The 10261-nt window shown below is 48.7% G+C and overlaps 1 protein-coding gene across 1 annotated transcript in view; it reads right to left on the bottom strand.

The window, feature by feature from the left end:
• LOC115160548 (BCL-6 corepressor) overlaps window positions 1-10261 on the bottom strand; it is a 49504-nt gene that overhangs the window by 12209 nt on the left and 27034 nt on the right. Inside the window, exons 3-4 of the mRNA XM_029710714.1 lie at window positions 3555-6842; window positions 1565-1723 (exon numbers count right to left, since the gene is read on the bottom strand). Coding sequence (XP_029566574.1) covers window positions 1565-1723; window positions 3555-6842 — 3447 coding nt within the window. The remainder of the gene's footprint in view (window positions 1-1564; window positions 1724-3554; window positions 6843-10261) is intronic.

Raw genomic sequence — 10261 nt, 5'->3', positions numbered from 1 at the left:
AATGAGAGAAACAGAGATATAGGGAGAAAAAAACGGAGAAAAGGGAAGAAGCAATGCAGAGCAGAGCAAGTGAAAAAAGACAGAAAGTGTGCAGAGAAAAGGAGAGGTAGCAGAAAGAGGGGGCAGAAGGAAGGAGAGAAAGCAGAAAGAGAGGGCAGAAGGAAGGAGAGAAAGCAGAAAGAGGGGGCAGAAGGAAGGAGAGAAAGCAGAAAGAGAGGGCAGAAGGAAGGAGAGAAAGCAGAAAGAGAGGGCAGAAGGAAGGAGAGAAAGCAGAAAGAGAGGGCAGAAGGAAGGAGAGAAAGCAGAAAGAGAGGGGCAGAGAAGGAAGGAGGAGAAAGCAAGAAAGCAGAGGGCAGAAGGAAGGAGAGAAAGCAGAAAGAGGGGGCAGAAGGAAGGAGAGAAAGCAGGAAAGAGAAGAGGCGAGAAGCAGAAGAAGGAGGGAGACAGGAGGGCCAGCAGAGGGAAGGAGAGAAGCAGAAAGCAGAAGAGAGGGCAGAAGGAAGGAGGAGAAACGCAGAAAGAGAGGGCAGAAGGAAGGAGAGAAAGCAGAAACAGCACTGAGGGCAGAAGAAGGAAGGAGAGAACGCAGAAAGATGGGGAGAGCAGAAGGAATGGAGAGCAAGCAGAAGAAGAGGGCAGACGGAAGGAGAGGAGAAGCAGAAAACGAAGGGGGCAGAAGGAAGGAGAGAAAGCAGAAACGACGGAGGGCAGACAGAAGGACGGAGAGAAAGCAGAAAGAGAAGGCAGACGGATAGGAGAGAGCAAAGCCTGAAAAGAGAGGGCAGAAGGAAGGCGAGAAAGCAGAAAGATAGGGCCAGAAGGAAGGAGAGAAAGCAAGGAAAGAGGGGCAGCAGAAGACGGAGAGAAAGCAAGAAACGAGGGCAGAAGGAAGGATAGAGAACGCAGAAAGAGGGGGCAGAAGGACGGAGAGAAAGCAGAAAGAGAGGGCGGCAGGAATGAAGGAGAGACAGCAGAACAGGACGGGGAGAGGCAGAAGGAAGGAGAGAAAGCCAGAACAGAGAGGGCCGAAGGAAGGACGAGGAAAGCAGAAAAGATGGGGGCAGAACGGAAGAGAGAAAGCAGAAAGAGGGGGCAGAAGGAAGGAGAGAAAGCAGAAAGAGGGGGCAGAAGGAAGGAGAGAAAGCAGAAAGAGAGGGCAGAAGGAAGGAGAGAAAGCAGAAAGAGGGGCAGAAGGAAGGAGAGAAAGCAGAAAGAGGGGGCAGAAGGAAGGAGAGAAAGCAGAAAGAGGGGGCAGAAGGAAGGAGAGAAAGCAGAAAGAGAGGGCAGAAGGAAGGAGAGAAAGCAGAAAGAGGGGGCAGAAGGAAGGAGAGAAAGCAGAAAGAGGGGGCAGAAGGAAGGAGAGAAAGCAGAAAGAGGGGGCAGAAGGAAGGAGAGAAAGCAGAAAGAGGGGGGCAGAAGGAAGGAGAGAAAGCAGAAAGAGGGGCAGAAGGAAGGAGAGAAAGCAGAAGAGGGGGCAGAAGGAAGGAGAGAAAGCAGAAAGAGGGGGCAGAAGGAAGGAGAGAAAGCAGAAAGAGGGGGCAGAAGGAAGGAGAGAAAGCAGAAAGAGGGGGCAGAAGGAAGGAGAGAAAGCAGAAAGAGGGGGCAGAAGGAAGGAGAGAAAGCCTGTCTGAGGGTAGAGTGAGATAAAGAAATGTAAAGAACTGACCTCCCAGATAGCTGCAGGTCGACTTATATTACTCCCCTCTCGTGATATGACTTCCATCTAAGCAATTAGAACGAGGGAGGGGCTCAATATATCTGTCCATTGCATATTCTGTCCTTCTCATATTCTGTCCATCATTTATCATTTCATATTCTGTCCATCATTTTTATAATTTCAATATATCTGTTCATTATTTCATATCTGTTCATCATTTTAGTCTGTATATCTGTCCATCATTTTAGTCTGTATATCTGTCCATCATTGCATGTAGGTATTGTATGTTAACATGTCTTTCTCCACATCTCTCTCCCCCCTCCCCCTTTCTCAACTCTGGGCCTCAGTGTCTGCAGCACTGCTGCTTTTTCTTCTTCCCCCTTTAATCAAGGATTGACCAATCAGTAACATTAGTCAATCAACCAATCAACCTATTAACTATGAGGAGAAAGGAACCTCAGCAGCAGTGCAGACCTGGAGGATTGGAGTATCCCTGTTATACACAAACAACATCTAGCAGCCACAGTCCCACCAAGCACACACATACACAGTCAAACAAATAATCAACTACAAAACCCTTGTTTTCTGAACTGGAAAAACATGTATTTTTCAAAGTGAAAGGTAACACCCCCCCTACCCAATGTATTTTCTTTTTTGTGGGAGGGGGATTGTGGGTATATGATTTATAATAATTGAGTTAGACAGGGGCTCTTATTAAGATGATAATAAACATCCAGAAATATAGCATTTGATAGCTTTATATCAGCAAGCATGACATTAAGACAAAGCAACATGGTTTAGAGGTGCCCTGACAACATATGGACAGGTAGAACCAACCGGTTAACACACACGTGCCTCTGTCCCATTCATTGATATACATCATAAGAGGTGTGTGTGTGCTGTATCTGTATGCTAAATAAGATGCATAACGAATACACAGTATACACACCAAATGAATTCCACTAAATTATGCTAATTAACATATAGACCAATAAGCATGACCAGCCAAATGTATTTCCATCGACTGGTATTTGCATAAATGACTAGGCTAAAAAGCCTTATTTTACAATGGGATTTATTCCTCTTCTCCCAGACAATTGGCGGGCACCAATTTTATTTAAATCGGCCCTTCAATTTTATTTTTGGGGGACAAAACTGGCTATTACCGGCTAACGGAAACCCTGGTGTGTGTGTGTCTTAATGTGTTCAGTGTGTGTGAGGAGCCAGGCACTAACAGCCTTGGGGGAAGGGATGTGTGACCTTGGAACCCCATCCATCACCCTCCAGCCCCTCTGGCTCACCTTGGGGTTAAGCACAGCTGGAACCATGAGGCTGCCCTGACACAACATGAAGCCCTACCGCTCCGCAGCCAGCAACACATGCTTTTGGAACCTGCCTTTCTATTTCACTATCTCCCCCCTCACTCTATTTCTCCCAAGCTAGATACACATAGCACGCAAACAACCTAACCAATGTTGCCTAGACAACTCACAGGCCTAGGTTAACCTTTGAACTGGCCTTGTACTAACTCACTGACTGTCAACATGCTTCAAATGTCCTCTCAATCTCAGAGGCAACCGCAAAGGGCTGGTATAAGCCTATAACCCTGGACCAACCCTCACCCTGCATGTTCAGCTATGGGGAGCAGGTATCTGATCCATAGACTGATTCTAAGACACATCCTATATGAAGTCATATATTGTCTGAATAATGTGAAAGTCTATGGGCGCTAAAATAAGTGGCAGAATTGACCATAGTTGTAGGTTTGATTCCTGCACAGGTCACATGGGAATGTACCATATAAACTGTAAATGACCTCAGATGAATGAGTCATGTTACCATCACATCCACTGACGCTGCCCCCAACCCAACTATGTACGCATTTCTCTCAACTCACTTGCAGGGCGCGCTGTTCTCGGCTCAGCTTGCTAGAGTCTGCGTACAGCTCGGTCGTGACACATTTGATGCGGTCACCCACATAGCCCGAGGAGCTAGCGATCCTCTTGGTCAGGCTGGTCCTCCGTGAGCCTCTTCGCCCACCCTCTTCATCCTCATCCCCTTCTCCATGTGACTCCTCTGTGTCTCCAACGCTCTCTCTTTCACTGTCCCTCTCCTTCCCCAGGCCCATGTAGCGATGGATGGGGTGGGAGGAGGTTCGTCTGTCCATCTCTTCTCTCTCCTCTCCAGACGTGAAGTCGCAAGAAAACGTGCCATCTCTAGACAAGTGGTCGCCAGACTTGCGGTCACAATCCCCAGTTGTGCGTTCACCAGGCATGCGGTTGCCAGAGATGTGGTCGCCAGACTTGCGGTCGCCAGACGTTCGGGCACAGCGCAGGGTGCTCTGGTCCTGTTCCCCTTGGTCCCCTGGCTCTGAGGAAGGCCTCTGGTCCTCAGGACTCTCCTCGGCTCGATTAACCAGCATTGGGGAGCCCTGAGGTGGGCTAGAGGCAACACCTGGACAGCACGTCTCCTGGAGGGGCTTGGGTCTCACACAGAGGGTCTCTGGTTGTCTGTCTGTGTGGATAGTTGTCATGGTGGAGCTTGGGCTGGGGTGGTGATGAAGATGGTGGGGGTAGTGGTGATGCAGTTGGTGTTTTGGCTCCCGTTCCACTTCCCTAATGTTTTCATTGCCATGGCAACACTTGTGTTGGTTGCCCCTGGCGATGGGGATGGTGACAGAGACTTGTGGCTTGTTGGTGGTCGGAGTGGACTCTCCATCTGTGTCGGAGTGGACGAGGTCAATGCAGACGATACGTTCTTTGGAGGGGGTACTGAGGCTGGAGGAGGAAGTGGGTCTGGGCTGGCTCCCTCCCTGCTCCGCGTCCTCTCTTTTGGGCTTCACGTGGGACCCCTCTCCTGTTTCCACACCACTTCGGCCCCGGCGGGACCCACCACAATCCTCTGTGAGACCCCTAGGTTTGTCCTGACCCTGGCCCCAGCACTTGGGCCCCTGATCTGCCCGCTCCAGGGCTTTGGAGTCTGGATGTGCGTGCATCAGAGGGTGGGTCATCTCCTGGGAGTTGTAGGTGAGGTACTCCCCAGCATGGCTGTGGTAGGGCAAGGGCTGTTTGGCTGCCAGGTGGGAGGGGTACAGGCTGCTACTGCCCAGCAGGACGGGGTGAGGGTAGGCTGGGCCCTTCCCTGGCAGAGGGAGAGAATGGAGGGCCATGTTGTCGGGTACAGAGTAGTGCAGGTATCGGTTGGCGTAGGCCATGCTGTGAGCTAGGTAAAGGTGGCTGGGCGGGTGCCCGTTGGTATTCTCCAGACAGGGACGTTTATTATAGGGAGACATCTCCTGGGACGTCTCAGCCCTCTTGGGGGCTTTAAGAGACTTCTCTGTGGTGCTCCTATGATGGCCGGCCATGGGTGAACCTTCTGATTGGCTGGGGCTGTGTTTGGGCCAATCACCATTGGGTTTGGGGGACGGGGGCATCGTGGAGGCAGGCTTGTGATTGGAAGGTATTGGGGTAGTATGTGGCTCTCCCACCCTGAGGCATGATGGGCTGCTTTGCTGGGACTGGGGCAGGACTCTCTCTATAACCTTGTGTTTGATGACTGAGGGAGAGGAGCATTTCCCTTGGGGGTCTGGGCTGGGCCTGGGGGAGGGGGATAGGGCTGGGGTGTGGGGGTGTGTGTGGCTGGACCCAATGGTGGAGATAGGTGTAGGGGTAGGCACCACCCAGGAGGAGTGCAAAGTGCTGATCATCTCTGACCTGTCTGGGGCCTTGGAGAAAGTGCTTCTGACCACTGAGTGGGAGGGGTGGGAGGAGGATGAGAGGGTCTCCTTCAGGAGCTCCCGGCTGGTGGGATGCCCGTACCGAGGCCCCAGAGACCCCAGAGCTTCCATCTTGATGGGGAAGCTGTTGGGAGGCAGGTCAAACTCCAGCAGCCTTCCAGAGAGATCCAGAGGCTTTGGGTCTGCTGGGTCTTTGGCAGTCTTGTTTGGTGGGGTTTTCCGCTCAGAGGACGGTTTAGAAGGGGACTGATTGGGTTTCCTTTCACACCCCCTGTGCTCCGACGCCCCATCCCTGGGTCTGGGTTTATGGGGGCTGGGCCGGGCGGGGGAGGGGTGCTCTTGAGCAATGCTGCTCACATAGAATGGGTGAGGCATCGACTGGGAAGAGGAAGAAGATGAGGAGGAGGAAGATGGTGGCCCTATTCGAGGGACTGGCCTCTGTAGGTCTAAGGTGCTGTCGCTGAGAGTGGGAGGCAGGGGAGGAGCAGGCTGGGGGAGGCGAGTAGAGGCGTGAGGGGAGGAATCAATGGGAAGGCTATTACTACCACCACCACCACCACCACTACTACTAATACTACCACTGCTGTTGCTGGCTCCTTTGTTTGAGGTGGGTCTAGTGGGCTTACTGCTCCTGCTGGGGGGTCTGTCTCGGTCTGTGTGTTGGGGCTGAAGGTGCTGGGGTGGAGGGGGAGGCTGGTGAAGCTGCTGCCCAAACGGAGAGCCCTCGTGGAGGATGCGAGACCCGACACTCAGCCCCTTCTCCTGACAGTGTACCATGGAGGTGGGGGCCACAGACACCGCTGGGATCCTCATGGGAGACCCCACCAGGGGGGAGGAGATGGGGGACGGGGGGTAGGGGGGCATGAAATAGAGCCTCTCGGTGGCCGAGGCAGCAGCAGGGTTCATGTTCCCCCCCTGGGAGGCACAGAGGGACTGGTAGGCCAGGTGCTGGGGCAGGTAGGGGCTGGGCTGACTGAGGAATTGAGCCTTGTACATGCTGAGGGCAGCGTACTTGGACGTGTCCATGAAGGGGTAGAGGCCCGCTTCAGGGTACAGCCCCGGGCTCAGCCCCCAGGGCAGACGTAGGTACCCGCCTGCTCCAGCACCCCCCAGGCCCAACTCTGAGGGCTTCTGCCCCCCAGGCCCCACACCTATCCTGTCTAGGCCCTCTGGCCCCCTCTGGAGGCCTGGTGGAGGGATCTTGTACAGGCCCATGTAGCCGTTACTAGGCTTGCTCCTGTCCATGGAGACATCAGGCTTATAGAGGAGGTCCGGGAGGCCGTCCCGGCCGTAGCTCAGGGGGAGGGTATTGGTCACTTCGCGGGGCTTCTCAGCCGACAGCGTTTGGATCCCTGGGTAGATCACGCCGCCGTGCAGGCGGAGGCCATCCCGCATAAGAGCATTGCGGTCCAGACCCATGGCGGCCAGGGGGGTTAACCTGGCATCCACCTACAGGGGGATAACACAGGTTAAAATCTGTTACAAATATTGTTTTAAAACAGCCTTTTTACACATGTAATACATGTTATACACGCAGGTTGTCTTCACTTGAGTTAGGTATGAGGATATGGTTTACGTTTTTATCTCAATATGAGATAATTTCAGGGTAACAATTGTCATGACGTTGGCCTGTGGGTAAGGTTTATGACCCCCCCCATAAATACCTTTCTCCCTTCCCCTCTCTGACCCTACTGAAGGACTTGAATAGCCTGTGTTAAATATAGAAAGTCTGGGAACATCAAACAAATGGGGAAAGGAACCATATTTTGGTAATAAAACCAGTTGGAAATATGCTTTGGAACGTAATGAGTATGGATGTCCAGTTGTCATCTGAGACATTATGACTGATGACAGGACGACATAAACTGTACCTGGGAAAGTATCCACCCTCTAGTTATCAGAGTCACATGGAATTGTTATGCAATTGAAATGTTTGATATTGAAATTGTTTGTTAGGAGATTAAATGTAATTTTAGCTTCCAAATGAGAGAATTGGGTTTTCATAAGGGAAGTGCCCTGCTTGATCAGTGGCCCACCCCTGTGAAGAGGAGGGGTTAAACAATGAAACACATCCTTCCCCCCTCTCCACTATATAAGCCTTTGACGAAAAGATAACCATGTTGTTCCAGTACGGGAGGTCTGCAGCCTCTACGTTAGAAGGACACACATGTCAAGGACAGAACTAAGCCAAACTCGGCGTGAGCTATGGTATGAACTGGTATGAACTTTGAGCTTATTCACTACAGAAGTGATACTTCCTAGCCGTTGAGTTAGCAGCAGCCGCTGAAGACGTGGGCTAGGAAAGGACGGACGACGGATCCAGTCTAACAGACGGACGAAGATACCACCACGTATCCAATTTACCACCAGAGAAATTGTTCCGAGTACAGGAAGATCTGTTGGCCAACCCGGCCAGCATCTACGACCAATCTACCGAAGCGCAGCTCAGAGTAAATATTTATTGCATTTTCCTTTTCCAAATGGGCGGTAATTTAGAATGCATAAGATAATGTATTTACGATAGCATAGCTGCTGTTTGTGGTTCCTAAGTCTTCCCGCTCTTTCATTCAAGCCCAACCCCCTTTCCTTTGTGTAACCAGGTTCCGTCCACCGGGACGTTTTCTGTATGACATCATTGGTATTCTGTGTATTTGTAATTCTGTGTGATTAGTTTAGGTATTTAGTAAATAAATAATTAAACCCAATTTTGTATTGCTGATTCAACTTGTTAGCCAGGGTTCGTGAAGATAACCAAGAATTTATAACTTTCATTATGAGACTGAAAATAAGATAAGGGTTAATATTGACTGCTATCGATGTAAAATATTACTAAGTATTTTAAGAGTTTATTCGGGAAGATAACGGCTCTATAAACGTTCTTCCGTGGTGCCCCAACTTTCTAGTTAATTACATTTACATGATTAGCTTAATCAGGTAATATTAATTACAGAGAAATCATTTTATAAGTTAGCATGTCATATCACTTAATCCGGCATAGCCAAAGACACGACACAATGAAGTACCTTCCTGTAATACAGTGGCGGTCGGTGATGTTTAATATGAATTAAAGTTTAGAACGTAGGTGCACAGGTCGAGCGAAAAATTTGAGTAATCGAGGTGACGGACAGTGACACATTCAATATCGCCTTACACACTGTTGCCTGCATCTAGCTGATATAGGATGTAATCATTAGTCCAACAGTTACAAATGAGAGTTTCTATTAGACAAATTCAGGTATATTTATCCCTGTTTCGTTCGGGTTTGCTTCAGTTTCAGATTTTTTTTTCAACAGAATCAGCAGAATGAATACACTCCTGATCACACGCAAACATAGTTGACTTCATAGCAGCCACATACAAACATAGTTGACTTCATAGCAGCCACATGATCCCTTTGATCAACAGCATGATCCCTTTGATCAACAGCATGATCCCTTTGATCAACAGCATGATCCCTTTGATCAACAGCATGATCCCTTTGATCAACAGCATGATCTCTTTGATCAACAGCATGATCTCGTTGATCGACAGCATGATCCCTTTGATCGTTGTATAATTCCCTCTCGTATCTACGTGCTCTCCTCCTCTCATCTTTTCTGTTCGCTTGTGGACTTCAGTGTACAACACATCAGCTGTCTGTGACCAGGCCAGAAAACAAAAATCCAAACGAAACCTTCATACAGTATCATAACCGCTACAACACCCTACATAGTTGTCAACATATTAGCTAACATGGTTAGTAACGTCATAGTCAACATAGCTACTAGAACTATTGCATTAGTAAACACGCTACAATCATGCAGTACAGTGTACCGTCAAAAAGCAATTACACAGGCAGGCCAGGGTCGCAAAAAATTAATTAATAGATCCAAACGTTTACCGTGACTTGGAAGAGTTCCAGTGTTGATAGCCATAGCCAGCTAGCTAGCATAGCATCCCTCTCTGTTTGAGCCGGGTGTTTGAGTAGGCTAAACTAACTAGCTGCATTCGCTAGCTACACTATATATACAAAAGTATGTAGACACACTAATAATAAACAGAAATACGAGCCTTTGGTCATTAATATAGTCAAATCCGGAAACTATAATTTCAAAAACAAAACGTTTATTCTTTCGGTGAAATACGGAACCATTCCGTATTTTATCTAACGGGTGGTATCCCTAAGTCTAAATATTCCTGTTACATTGCACAACCTTCAATGTTATGTCATAATTATGCAAAATTCTGGCAGATTAGTTCGCAACGAGCCAGACGGTCCAAACTGTTGCATATACCCTGACTCTGCTTGCACTGAACACAAGAGAAGTGACACAATTTCCCTAGTTAATATTGCCTGCTAACATGAATTTCTTTTAACTAAAAATGCAGGTTTAAAAATATATACTTCTGTGTATTGATTTTAAGAAAGGCATTGATGTTTAAGGTTAGGTACATTTGTGCAAAGATGGTGCTTTTTCGGCAATGTGCTTTTGTTAAATCGTCACCAGTTTGGCGAAGTTGAAGTAGGCTGTGATTCAATGATAAATTAACAGCCACCACAGTGATTATACACAACGCAGGACAAGCTAGTTAAACTAGTAATATCATCAACCATGTGTAGTTAACTAGTGATTGTGAAGATTGATTGTTTTTTATAAGATAAGTTTAATGCTAGCTAGCAACTTACCTTGGCTTCTTGATGCACTCGCGTAACAGGTGGTCAGCCTGCCACGCAGTTTGCTCGTGGATTGCAATGTAATCGGCATCCAAAAATACCAATTGTTATGAAAACTTGAAATTGACCCTAATTAAATCGACCATGCCGATTAATCGGTCAAGCTCTAGTGCCAACTGTAATGTTTGGGGGAGGAATAATGGTCTGGGGCTGT

The sequence above is a fragment of the Salmo trutta genome, chromosome 24 (assembly GCF_901001165.1).
Source record: "Salmo trutta chromosome 24, fSalTru1.1, whole genome shotgun sequence".
Taxonomy (NCBI): Eukaryota; Metazoa; Chordata; class Actinopteri; order Salmoniformes; family Salmonidae; genus Salmo; species Salmo trutta.
The sequence above is the reverse complement of the archived record's forward strand: the minus strand, read 5'-3'. Positions and strand labels throughout refer to the sequence as shown.